We start from the raw sequence: 14362 nt of genomic DNA, 5'->3' as shown, positions 1-14362 counted from the left end.
ACTGCTATGTAGTTTACTTTTTACACTCAAAAATACGTTTTGGAGCTCTTACCATATTAATAATCCACAATGAGTGACCTTATTTTTATCTGCTACGTTTATTCTTTTTAAAAATCAATACACTGCAGTTTACCTAGCTAGTCTCCTACTGGCAGACTTTTAATTTCTAAGCAGTGAAGCAATGAACATGCTTATTTGTGACTCCTTAAGCTCATTGTCTGCTGTTTCCTATGCAGGAGGGGTAGTTTCAATACCTACAATGTCTACATTTTGAATTTTAATTGATACTTCCAAATTGCATTGTAAAATGACTAAGCCAGATTATATTGCCATTAGTTGGAGAATTTATTTCTCTATCATGCCAACACCATAGAATATTGCCAATCCAGTAGACTATAAAGAATGATTATTTGCATTTCCCTGGTTATTTGGAAGGTTAAACATATGTTTGTATATTTTTTGAACATTTTTAATTTATATTTTATGAAGTTTTTTCTAATTTATGATTTTAATCATATACTGTTAAATATTATAGAATACTATTGTTCTAGAATTTTCCTTTAATATTTTTATTATTAAAAGAAGATATACTATAATTACTTCAGTTTATTATCATCATTAACCCTTATAAGTGGTTTATTTATTACTTTTAATTATGAAGTGAAAAAACTAACAGTTTGTTATGAAGATTAAAGCTAATCATCACTGGCTTCCCAATTTCTAATAATCTATTTCAGGTCTGAATAATTTGCTTATCAGTGTCTTTAAATGAACTGCAGTTGCCATAAGAAAATTTCTAGCATTATTTAATTGGATTTAGCATATCTTTTCCTTTAAACCTATGTCATTCTAGTCTTGCTAAATATAGGAACAAGATGGTTTACTTATTTCAAAATTAGGTGATTTCAACACCCCTATGTTGTTCTTCTCTTTAATCTTTTTTTCCCCACTCTAATAATCTTAATTAAATTGCTAAAGTAGCTTTAGTTTTGCTAGATGTCATTGAATTGTTGGTGAGGGTTTTGTTCTTGTTGGAGAAGCCTTCATTAGCTTGAGAAATTCCATACCTCATCTTCACATTCACATTAAGGAAGAGAAGCTAGCAGACATAAACACTCTGAAAAAGAGGAACACCAATTACAGTTTTTTAAAATTTAAAAATTATTATTATCTATCATTACAAGTTATAATCTATTCACATACCCACCTCTGGAATATAGATTATTTATAATTTTTAAAAAAGATTTATTTACTTATTTATTTATTTATTTGAGAAGGAGAGTGAGTGTGTATGTGAGCAGGGGGTGGGGCCGATGGAGAGGGAGGGAGGGAGGGAGAGAAGCAGACTTCCCACGGAGCACAGAGCCCAATGCAAGGCTTGATCTTAAGACCCTGAGCCTGTGACCTGAGCTGAAATCTAGACTTGGACGCTCAACCGACTAAACCACCTAGGTGTCCCTAGATTATTTACAATTAATTTCAAATTAAGGCTTTTGTTGTATAATTTAACTGTAGGAAATACTTTTTTACTTTGCTTAAATAATTTATTAAAAAAGTATTTTCAGCTTTAATAGGAATGAGATATCTCAAATGTATTTCTGTGTAGATATTAGAAATTTAACATTGTTTATTAAACACTTCATGGTATCTAAGAGGAGAGAAAGAAAGGTTAGTTACAAATGGTAAAAGATACGTATTTCTTGGGTGGGGATACAGAGGAGGTCTAAAATTCTTGAGCATTTGAAACACAAATTTAAATTAAAAATGTTTTCATTACAAAAATAATGTTAAAACTCATTTGTTCAAAAGTATGGATGGTAAAGAGAGGAGGAGATCTCTTCTGCCAACAGGTCTATATTTTTATATAGATCAGATCTTGATTAATTTTAATCCTTGACTAACACTCAATAACAAATCTACTCTATTGTTCTATTTTACTATTTCTGCAGAACGTAAGTAGTCAGTCCTTGTTTATTCAGTCTTTTTTTATACATAGAATCATCACTTATTCTCTATTTTTGTATGCATGTTTTAAAAGACAGCAAACATCTTGTTGTCTGAAGCGTTTTTTAGTTTGAAAGGCACTTTACAATGAGTTTTTTTTTTTTTTTTAAGATTTTATTTATTCATGAGAGACTCAGAGAGAGAGGCAGAGACACAGGCAGAGGGAGAAGCAGGCCCCACGCAGGGAGCCCGATGCGGGACTGGATCCCGGGACCCTGGGGTCATGCCCTGGGCCAAAGGCAGGTGCTCACCCGCTGAGCCCCCAGGGATCCCCGTACAATGAGTTATTATCTAAGTCCAGGAGAGAACCTCTGGTTTTTGGAAAAGATCCAACTCTTATCCTGTTTTTGCCCATCCCTTTAGACTATTAAGGTGGTATTCCCAATTTAAGTTTGTTATTTCAAAATGCAACATGACTTCAAAATGATTTAGAGGGTCATTTAAATTTTTCTTACCCTCTTTTGCCTTTATATATGTGTCTCTACTTTCTTTGAGTATCATCTATCATATTCTGTAGCTTCCTTTCATCTTTTAATTCCTTTTAACAAAACCTTAATGAGAGTCTTTTCCTGTTCTGTGCTAGGATCCTAGGAGTAGATCTGTGTGAGGAGGGTCGCACCTGAGATTGTTCCTTCCCTTTAACTGATCAAATATAATCCAAGCTACCTAAATAGCTTATTGTTCTCTTTCTGAATTAAAAAAAAAATCAAATGAGGGGGCCCCTGGGTGACTCAGTCAGTTAGGCATCTGCTTTCGGTTGAGTCACTATCCTGGGGTCCTGGGAGGGACCCACATCAGGCTCCGGCTCCCCTGCTTCTCTCCCTCCCCCTGCTTTTGCACGCTCTCTCTCTCTGTCAAATAAAAATCTTAAAAAAAAATCAAATGAATTAAAAGACTGAATCAGATATTTTATGTTCCCTCTTTCTTTTTTATAACTTTATAGTATTTTAATTAAATTTAAGCAGCTGTGAGAGGGAAATTCTAGGGATATAAACATTCCAGGTTTATTTATTTATTTATTTATTTATTTATTTATTTATTTATATCAACAAAAGCTTTTTAACGAAGCACCATGGTGCTAAAATTTCCAGGTTTAATATATTTTTCCTGATTTACTAAAATCGACCTGCTTCTCCTAAGTTAAACTCTGCAGAGTATTCTTTTTAGGAGTGGTTTTCAGTCCCAATCCGTGGATGGAGACTGCAGCGTCCATCATCTCAGGGATACGCAGGGTTAGGAATCATTGTCAAAGGAATGGTTTTCTTAGATTTCATTTATTATTTATTTACTTACTTAATTGAAATTGAAGTTAGTTAACATATAGCATTAGTTTCAGGACAGATCACGGACTCCTGAGTTGCGTACAACACCCAAGGCGCCATCACGTGGCTCCTTCAGCTGGTCACCCAGTCACCCCCCACTTCCCTCCAAGAAACCCTCATTTTGAGTCTCTTATGGGTTGCCTCCCTCTCTGTTTTCATCTTATTTTACTTTTCTTTTCCTTCCCCTACATTCATCTGTTTTGTTTCTTAAATTCCACATAATGAATGAAGTCATAGGATGTTTGTCTTTCTCTGACTTAGTTTGCTTAGTAGTCATGTTCTCTCTTTAAATAATGAACTGAAGAATTATAATTATTTTTTACATATGTGACTCTCAGTAGCATCTTCTTATAGAATGAAATTAATCATATTTAGTATAACCTAGTGAAAATAGCCTACTTAATGTTACAGATTAAAATAGAATGATTTAATCCAGTGACAATTCTTCTGGCAAAGATTTTCATAGGCCTCTGAATCCTGTTCACAGTAATATTTTCTAGCTTCAGTTATGAGTAACTGATCCATAAAATAAGTAATGCCTGAATGTAGATAGGGATGTTTTTTCACACGTTACATTACTGCGTTAATAGCCTATAAATATTTGAAATTATTTGTTTTCTTCTTTCCTCATTTCTAATGGGAATAAAGCCGAGTCCTCTAAAACATTAAGAAATATAAGAATATCTACAGTAGTGACTGTTGTTTTGCTTATATGTATAGGACACATCTGGTCAGAAGCTTAAAAGAGGCCTCAAATGTGTGTAAAAGTCATCACCATTAAATTCTGATTAGTGCAAGAAAATGTTTAAATAAATTAGAGCATAGTTTGACATAAGATTTGAAATGGTTGAAAAGATTCCATAAGGTGATTTAGTATTTCTTTATTGTCATCAGTCATTTTACTGGTATTTTAAGGAGATTGTTTCACAGTCAGTACTATCTTACAGGCCATTCCACAGAGGAAGAAATCAAATTATCTTTCCTAGAAACATTAAAAGGTGCCTGCAGCAAGTCTGATGAAGTGTCCTATGGTGAATTTGAGGATTACTATGAAGGTCTAAGTATAGGGATAGTAAATGATGAAGATTTTGTTAATATCGTACGTACTCCGTGGGGGATTTAGTTTTTTCAAAATGAGTGTGTCTTCAGCACTAAGCATTTTAAAGGAGAGATGAATTGAATGTAAAATAAGGTCAAACCCTGGAATATATTTTTCTAGGACTTCTTTTTTCGTTTGTTTTTTGTTTTTCTCAAAAAGGTTGAGTCTGGAAAGAGAAATCAGAGAGAGATAAAGAAGGGGGAATGTGTATGTGCAGGTGCATGTCTGAGTGCTTCCTGTCTAAGTTTGTAAAGCTCTATCTTGAGGATTTATTATTTATCTTGAATATATTTTAAAGGTCATTTTTAAAATTAGCCTTTGTAGGAAAGTTACATCTGTATTAAACTATATGAAAGCTTCTATAAAGTAAGCAAGTCACTTGTCCATTGTTTTTTTGCTACTCATTCCCCCAAAATAGGATTGCCACCATTCTCAATTTAATGAACTGGAATTGGGCCCAAAACCTGTAAGACTTCCAATAGTTCAGCTTGTTTCAAACACATGAAAATGTTAGAGGAATTAAAGGACACGCAAGAGCAATTTTCCATGCAGTGTAGATGTTTTCTGTAATATAAATATTTAGAATGATGGAGGCTTACACCTAAAATGCTACTTAGACACTGACTTGTCTTGTAGATTCTCCTAAATCATGTGCTGTTGTTTGTCCAATAGAGCACAATGTAATTTTTCAAGTGATCAGCTCTGTTTGTTCTTTTATTCTATTTTTAACTGCAGTCCTTATTACCTACACAGAATTACTGTTTAGCTAGAAATGATATGAAATGTGAGGGGAAATACTTTCTTACATTTTTATTTTTATTTTTATTTTTTCTTAATTTTTAAATAGAGATCTCAAAAAGTGCTTTATCATATATATGGACTAAGGAATAATTTAGTAATTCTTAATAAAATGTAAAAGGTTTGTTTCCTAAAATGAACATACGTTATTCTAAACATCTCTTTTTGTTATACTAAGTAACTAAAACATTTCCTTCTAAATAGATATTATTTAGTGGTTAGATGTAATCATCCTTTCTAAATTCTTCTTCACTTCTCCTCACTTCTCCTTGGAAATATGGAGAAAAGAGATAACTTTCCAGAGTTGTTTCCAAGTTCATAATTTTAAATGTTATATATTAAGATAACATAAATTAGAAAGGAATGGCGTTGAGCAAAATAAATTGTTAAAAAATGAAAATATATACTTTGTAGAATGTGACTTTGGCATATAATTTTATTCATCAATACCGTTAGCAACATCAGATATAGGATATGTGTGAACACAATAAATTCAAAGTAGTACTTTTTCAAGATTTGAGTAGATACTAAAACTCACTATTAAAGTATCAGAAAGAACATGTTACGAACACTGTAGTGCTATTTTTGCTAGCTAAATTCTTTATTGCTTGGAGTTTTGTTTTTCCAATTAGGATATGGTAATTAAAACAATATGCTGGAAGACATTTTGGCAGAAATAAATCTGTAATACCATTTTTGGATCACATTCTTTTTCTTGGAAAAAATTATCCAGTGATAGTCATTTTAAAGCTTACAAATTGTACTCATATTGAAATGACTTAATTCTGTGGGTGCTCGATAGGTATGTACTATTTTTCATTGATAAGTTTTTATTTATTCATAACAAATCTGTTCTTATGTTGTTAAGTCCTATTTTCTTGTGAATATAATCAGAAAATGTATAGGCTGTCATACTGTGAAAAAAGGGAAGATTCTTCTGGGAGTTAACATGTTGATGTCACAGCATACTCTTAAATAAGCCTCCATCCTCTTAATATAAATATTCATATGTGTTTGCAAAAAGTTCTCTATTTAGGAGTTTAGGAATAGTTAATTTCTTATTATTTTATGCTGCTATTTCAATGTAGAGTTAGAAAATACATATTCAATATGTTATTTGTGTATTTTATTAAATTAAAATTGGTGGCACAATAAATCATTCTGCATTTGCCTTATTGTCTGCATTCTTTGATTTTGGTATAATAAAATGTATTATTTAGTATTCAGTTTAATAGAAGAGCATTTAATTATGTAGTTACATTTTCAAACAACCACAATATAATAACTGACTTTTGAAAAAAAAACCTGACTTTTGAAATTCTATGCATAACAATCTTCAAGAGTCTAAAATATCTTGATTAACTTTAAAATATTAAATATGAAATTATATGTTTTATTGATGTTACATGAATTTTGTAGTTAACTATATATCATCATTGTCTAGATCTTTAAAAGTTCTTTATTTGTGGAATAGAATTGCAAGCAGGCTCCATGCAGGGAGCCCGACATGGGACTCGATCCTGGGACTCCAGGATTGCGCCCTGGGCCAAAGGCAGGCGCCAAACCGCTGAGCCACCCAGGGATCCCCTAGTGTCTCAATTCTTATAAAATAGTGTTTTACAGAATTTTTTTGAAAACTCACATGTTATTAGAAGGGATACTGTTTAGGAATTTTGAGCTACATTTTAATTAAGAAAGAATATACATTTTAAAATATACATTTTAATGATGGAGCAACTAGAGCATAATATAGATAATATAGCTTACTGTTGACCAGAACCCTTATCAATAACATAGTCGACTAACACGTATTTTCTATGTTACATACTGCATTCTTAAAGTAAGCTAGAGGAAAGAGAATGTTATTAAAATCATTTTCAGTACTGTGTTTATAAAAAAAAAAAAAAGATTTCCAGTGTAGGTGGACCTGCACAGATCAAACCCACATTGCTCAGGGGTCAGCTGTATTTACTGTGCAGCATATTCCATGCAATTTCCAAGGCTCTCAGATAGTCTGGATTTTTCTCACACTCTGTATATTCACTTTGTCTCAGGGCCTTTGGTTTCTTACTTCTGAATCCATCCCTTCACTGTTCTCAATGCCTGTTCCTTCGCCCAAGCGCTTACCAGCTTTTGCGTGTACTCTCCCCGTATCAGCTCTGCCCCCATCCTGCTTTAACCCACCCTACACATTGCTACTAGAATGATCTTTCTAGAATGTCCTTCCATGATCTCAGTCCTGTCTTGGCATCCCATACCTTTAAGAAAAGTTCAAACTCCTCACCCAACCAACCTCGTAAAAGCTCACCTCCCTCCCCACAGTTCACACCCCTAGTTCACGACTGTTGTAACAGGTATAAAGGAGACACTGGATGGAAGGACTTTTTGAGTCATCTCAGGGAGGCAGTAATAATTCATCCTTCCAAAACCACAGGATTTGTTAAGGTATTATTGAGATGGCATTTCAAGTGTTCTGTAAAAAAAAGCTGAAACAGTAAAAATTTTGGAGGTTTGATCATATAGTTATAAACATATATTAGTGGATACACATTTTCAGATTTCATCAGTAACCTGTGTTAGCTTATTTGTGTAGCTTTTGGATATCTAAGCAAGGCAAAGTTATTTGGAAAGATTTGAATAAAAAATACCTATCTGGTGACTAATTTTATGCAAGGAGAAAACAATCATGGTCTCTGTTGTGTGTTGAGTATTCTTTTCATCAAGTTAGGATGAGATTTCTGAGCTATGGCTGAATAAGTTTAGATATAAATGAAAAGAGTCTTACCTTTACAACTGTATGTTGAGGTTCCTGGGAATTTCAGATGATGAGAAGGCCAGTGTGGAACAGGTGACTGCAATTCAAGGAAATCACTGTCGCCTCAGAAAGTAGCAAACTTATCTAGTCGTCGAGGAGATTCGTATAGGAGAACCCTGATTAATCCCAAATGGCAATCGTAAGAACCATTCCTTTATTTATTTTTAAAGATTTTATTTATTTATTTGAGAGAGAGAGCGAGCAGCAGAGGGAGAAGCAGACTCCCCACCGAGCTGGGAGCCCAACGCAGGGCTCAGTCCCAGGGCCCGAGGACTGTGACCCAAGCCGAAGGCAGACACTTTGCTGACGGAGCCACCCAGGCACCCCAAGAACCATTCTTTTAGAGAGAGGTCAGTTCTCTTCCTTCATCAGAGCCCATGCAGGAAAATCAAGTTCTTACATTAGAGCTACCAGGTCTTTCCCTTCAAAGCATGTAGCAAGGTGACAGGTTGCAAGAGCAATCAGTAAGAAAATTTGGTGTAACTGGAATTAATGGGAAGAGAATCCCGGTGGAAGACTACTTTCAGACCCGAGATGTAAGGCCGCGTTCCTAGCACCTTCGGTGTGTATACTAAGACTGTCTGTTGCCTCGAGTCCATAAGAAATTGTGTTTCCCAAGGGTGACCGGAGCAGTGTGTCATCTCATAACGTACTCTCACCTGGCAAACTTGACCTCCCATCAAGGGGCAGGGTGTGTGTCTTCTCCGGGTGACCCTAGTGCCTGGATTGTAACGACACCTTGTGGCTGCAGCAATGGCCTGTGGCTTCTCAGACTAGGCAAGAACAAGCCACACTGTCATCACTGCTTGTGGCAAGACTTGAGCCGTGACTGAGAAGGCAGAGCCTGTGAGACTGCCAGACCCGGGGTCCGCGTGGGGTGCCCTGGGCAACGCCAGGTGAGCTCTGGGCAGACAGCTGGGTGTGGCTGTCGGCCGTGAGGGGCAGTCATCTTGAGTGATTCCAGCCCCAGCTAACATCTCACCATATTCACATGACGGACTCCATGTGGGAACCACCCAGTTGCGCTTTTATACACACACACACACACAGACACACACACACACAGACACACACACACACATATATATATATATATATATATTTTTTTTTTTTTTAATTTCAGGTTAATTGAGGTTTAATTGACCCATAACTTTGTGAGCAAAGTAAAATGGTTGCTTTAGGCTGCTAAGTTTTGGGTTTTTTTTTTAATATAAATATGGTGAGTATAGCAAATCCTTAATTAGGATTTGAATAAAGCAAGGATATTAAAAATGTTTTGTCAAATACTCAGGAGATTTAGTAAACATGGCCCACAGCTTATAAGATTCTTTAGAGACATTAAAGGTAGGAGGCACAAGAAGTCTGCATGATCTCAGTTGGGTGGAAGGAAGTGATGTGATGGAATGAGTGCTACACAGAATCCAAAAATTATACTTAATTAAAGATAAGTGAAGTTGAACTGTCATATAAAGTCAGAGCTCTGCAGGACATTTATTTTACCCTCTTGCAACAGTTACTCATGATATTGTATCAGTTCCGGCAATCGGTTTATTATCACCATCTTAGATGAAATATCCTATAATTTTCTTGTTGAAAAAAATTCATTCATTCTGTTTCCCCAAGGACTCTAATAAATAATAGATAGAGATAATCTGTAGAGATGATCATTTATGTTTGGTCCTATTGCTGTAAGAACCAGAAGAGAATCCATGATCCCTCTGGCCTCATTCCAAAAGGGCAGGCCTGCTTTTATTTTGACCTTCCCAGGGTTGGAAGCAGAGGCGCCAGTGTGAACCTCCCGCACCCTTGAGGGGTGTGTGCGTGCGTGAGGGAGTTGAGGTGGATCCTAATGGGTGTAGGTCACCCGAAGTGGAAAAGGGAACTTTTGAGAGTTTCTACTGAGACGGGGGAGAAAGCAGTTTTCTGAGGCCCCGAGGGTCGAGTAGAATGAAACACGCTTTCGGTTCTCAGGAAGCCTCATGGGTCTCAGGAGGTGCAGCTGAAGAAGTCAGCGCCTGCTAAGGAGGCGAAGTGATGGGCGCCCCATAAACCAAGGTGCTGGAGGGGGGTGTGCCTAAGGTGTGTCTGTGCCTGTGCCACTGAGCGAGGGGAGGGGCGGGGGTGCAGTCGGTGCAGCCGTCTGGGAGCGGCCCCAGGATGGGGGTGGGGTGTGGGGTGTGGGGTGTGGTGTGGTGGGGGGAGCGTGCCATCGGGGTGAGGCCCCAGTACTGGGGCGGGGGGGGAAGAGGGTGGGAGCCGTCGGGGTGAGGCCCCAGGATGGGGGTGGGGGGATGGTGCCATAGGGGTGCAGCCTCACGGAGCGGCCCCAGGCGGGGCAGGCCCAGGACAGGGGTGGAGATGACCCGGGGCCTCTCCCACCGCAGCCTCCCCGTGGACCTCGGTGTCGTTCTGGGGCACTGTTGCACTTCTGAAGGTCGTGAACAGTGCAAAGCACACTGCAGGCTTCACGCGCCATCGCGGGAGCGCCGGTCCCTTGTGGAGTCACTGCGCCGCCAGCGGGCAGACAGCCTTGTGGTCGACGTCGCTCCGCTCCCGTGAGCGGTTCAGTCCCAGGCTGTGCGTCTGGCGCGTAAACACTCAGCACATAATTGTTGCCTGGTGTAACTAGAGCTGTATCCCCTCGGCCTCCGGGTACATCTGGGCCAGGACCAAATCCAATGTCTTCTGTGTCCATATTTTCCCTTTCTGTGCTGTCACATTTATGATCGGTGCAGGAAGAACTGACATTTGTTAAAGTGTGAGCTTGTTCCAAGAATTACTGGAGTCATGAAAATCCACGTCCAGTGCTTTCCTCGCCCGTTTGTGTCTTACGCCGTTCAAGATCCATTTACTTATTTTCGGGGCAGGGAGTGGACACGAGTGGGCCGGGGGGAGGTTTCCGCGGACGCCATGAGGTCGCAGCTCCGAGGTCACAGCCAGGGGGTCACAGCCTTCAGGTCGCAGCCCCGACGTCACAACCCCGAGGTCGCAGCCCCACGTTGCAGCCCTGACGTCGCAGCCCCGAGGTCACAGCCCCAAGGTCGCAGCCCGCAGGTCACAGCCCCGAGGTCGCAGCCTCACGTTGCAGCCCTGACGTCGCAGCCCCGAGGTCGCATCCCCGAGCACAGACCCTGCTGACCCGGTGGGCCCCGAGCCGCACGTCGCCTGCGAAGGGTCCGGGCTGCATGCGTGGCGGCCGCGACAAGGCGGGCGGTGTGGGACGGAACGGGGGCCGCCCCCAAGGGCAAGGGCCGGGCTCCAGGGGTCGCCCTGGGGGCGCGGGCCGGGTGGTTAAGACGGAAGGACGTCGGGGTCAGCAATGCCAGCATCACCCAGGCAGCCTGCGCGGGAACCTTCATCCTCGCCGCGGGGTGTGGGTTCGGGACTGGGATGCGCCCCCGCAAGGCCCTGAGGTGATCCGGCCGCGCCCGCGTCGGGGCACCGCTCTGACAGACCCTGAAGGGACGCGCGGTTTTGGGGGAGAAATCTGCCGCTGGGAAACGGGGGACCTGCCGCCGTCTCCGCCTCGCTCCTATTTTTACACGAAGCTGTCGCGCTTCCCGTTTCCGAAACGCAAGGAGGAGTGGGCCTCGGCGAGCCCGACGCTGGGCCGGAACCGGAAGCTCGGCCGGAACCGGAAACTTGGCCGGAAGCGTGCGGCTGGCGACTGGTCTCCTCAGCGAGCAGCCGGTGGCCTTGGCTTGGGGCGTCGTCGGCCGGAGGCCCAAGCGCGGTGCCCGCGAGCCCCTCAAGTCCTCCTGCTCTGGGAAAGCTGAGGGTCGGGGACATGGGCTCTTTTATTTTGTTTATTTATATTTTTTAAATTTAAGATTTTATGTGTTGATTCCTGAGACACGCAGAGAGAGGCCGAGACACAGGCCCGACGCAGGGAGTCCGCCGTGGGCCTCGATCCCGGGACCCGGGGTCACGCGCTGGGCCGCAGGTGACGCTCCGCCGCGGAGACCCGGGGGCGCGGTAGAAACGAGCTTTTGTCCATGTGGGTCAATGTGGATGAGCCACCCGGGGAGGAGGGATGCGGGGTTTGCGGGAAGAACCCGTCTCGGGGTCGGGTATGAAGCAGAGGCTGAGGTCGGCGGATGGCGAGAGGGGAGCCAGGGCGGCGGGGTCGCGGGAAGCCGCAGGGCCGCACAGGACAGGTGAGGGGCCTGCAGGGCCGCGGCGGACACGGCGACGGGCACCGTGATGGACACCATGATGGACACGGCGACGGACACCACGACGGCCATGGCGGCCACGGCGGGCGCGGGTCAGAGCCGGGCTTCCCCACCGTGGGGCCGGGCCGGCAGGTGCTGCAGCTGATGGCGTCGGGAGGAAGGCCTTGTAGTGGGAAGGATGGTGAGTTCCAAGACGGACCGCAGGTGGTTCGTGGGCCCCGCGGGGGCAGGGTGGCACGAGCCAGCAGAGAACTGAGAACTGGCCCAAGATGTCTGCCAAACAGGACGCGGGGGCTGGAGCAGTCTCGGGGCGGGCGCCCTGGGAGAGGCCTGCAGTGCTCAGGAGCAGACGGCGAGGCGGGCGGCCTCTGAGGAGTTCAGAATCAGGATGCGATTTTTTTTTTTTTTTTAATTTATGTGCACACTGAAATCTCCTAGAATTGTAGAAGTATGGCAGGAAAAGACGCGGGGCCACGTCAGAAAGTCTGCACTGAACGAGCGTGAGGTGAGATAAACAGTCTTAAGCGACCAGATTTCATAGGCCGATGTAAAAGGAAAGATTAGGAGGCAGGATTAGGAGGCTCGGGGAGCGTCAGCCCCACCATCTCTCAGGGTGCACACGTTCCCGTGGGCGTGAGGAAGGAAGAGCCTCCAGGAGCAAGCTGGTGGGGACACCGGAGGGCGTGGGGTCATGGCCTGTCTTCCATAGCATCAACCTCTGACCTCCGGAAGGTGGCAGGCAGGTGCATGCGTCCTGGGGTCACACGAACTCAGACGACGGAAGTTGGATGAGAGGTCTCCATGCATGTCAGCGGTGACACGGCCAAGGTGGGAGAGGGCTGACACTCCCCACCGCTGCTGGGGCTGGTCTTCGGGGCCCTGGGAGACCGCCTGCCCCCGTCCTCATGTGCCACCGTGAGGGAGAGCTCACACTCAGCCCCACTTTATTTTTTTTTTTTATTTTTTTTTAATAAATTAATTTTTATTGGTGTTCAATTTACCAACATACAGAATAACACCCAGTGCTCATCCCGTCAAGTGTCCCCCTCAGTGCTCGTCACCCATTCACCCCCATCCCCCGCCCTCCTCCCCTTCCACCACCCCTAGTTCATTTCCCAGAGTTAAGAGTCTTTATGTTCTGTCTCCCTTCCTGATATTTCCCACACATTTCTTCTCCCTTCCCTTATATTCCCTTTCACTATTATTTATATTCCCCAAATGAATGAGAACATACACTGTTTGTCCTTCTCCGATTGACTTACTTCACTCAGTATAATACCCTCCAGTTCCATCCACGTTGAAGCAAATGGTGGGTATTTGTCGTTTCTAATGTCAGCCCCGCTTTAATACAGTATTCTCAACTTCCAAAATGTAATGGAAATTGGCTGAATGTGCCCAGAATTTTCTTTTGCTGTTACTTTCATGGCTTCCTGTCTCCAAGCCTCTTGTCACTTCCTCTTCACTAACCAATTTCTCCTTCTGGGTCATCATTAATTTGAGAGTAGCAATTTCCCACATTGCTCCCACAACACTTTATGGGGTAAATCGTCAGTAGAAACAATCTAGTCACCAACTATCTTGGTAGTCCAGGTCCTCTTACCAGTTTAGTAGCCTGAGAGCTTTGTTTGCGTCACTGGGTCGAAGTGTGATGGCAGTTAACTTAGTTGTAGTCCAGCACCAGAACTCATCTCGTATTTTATGAAGAACAGTTGTAGAACAAAAATGAGTTGTTACTACAATCCACAAGGTTCTGCGTGATCCTGACTCTGTGTTCCTCTCAAATTTCCACTCCTACTAATAACTACCTCACGCTCTGGGGAACGCTTTCTGATTCTTTAAGTTTCAGCTTACCATTTCCATTTCTATAACAACTTGTTGTTTATTCCCTCGATACCACTTCTTATAACCTGAAATTGTAATATTTATGTTTATTTCTTATACCAATAAGAAAGTAAATGCTAAAAGGTAGGAAACTTTTGTGTCTTTTCATTATGATCTGCTCTGTGTACATGTGCTTATGCCAAGTAAATCCTCAACAAATGACTATTGAGTAGGTGAATAAAAGGTATCCTGAAATGTTAAGTTCTTTGCGAAAATGAATTATATAAAATTGTGGAGCAGTTCTTTGTCATGTGTAAGTACTAAGTCA

The 14362-nt window shown here is 42.1% G+C and overlaps 1 protein-coding gene across 33 annotated transcripts in view; it reads left to right on the top strand.

The window, feature by feature from the left end:
- CAPS2 (calcyphosine 2) overlaps positions 1–14362 on the top strand; it is a 66996-nt gene that overhangs the window by 40380 nt on the left and 12254 nt on the right. For 31 of the 33 annotated variants that reach the window (XM_072741298.1, XM_072741297.1, XM_072741305.1 and 28 more), the window contains one exon: positions 4274–6394. The exons of the other annotated variants lie outside the window; for them this stretch is intronic. In XM_072741298.1, coding sequence (XP_072597399.1) covers positions 4274–4449 — 176 coding nt within the window. In that variant the 3' untranslated portion in view covers positions 4450–6394. Of the gene's footprint in view, positions 1–4273; positions 6395–14362 lie in introns of those variants that run through there. 33 annotated transcript variants of the gene reach the window in all.

The sequence above is a fragment of the Vulpes vulpes genome, chromosome 16 (genome assembly GCF_048418805.1).
Source record: "Vulpes vulpes isolate BD-2025 chromosome 16, VulVul3, whole genome shotgun sequence".
Lineage (NCBI taxonomy): Eukaryota > Metazoa > Chordata > Mammalia > Carnivora > Canidae > Vulpes > Vulpes vulpes.
This window is presented reverse-complemented; position numbering and strand designations above follow the sequence as displayed.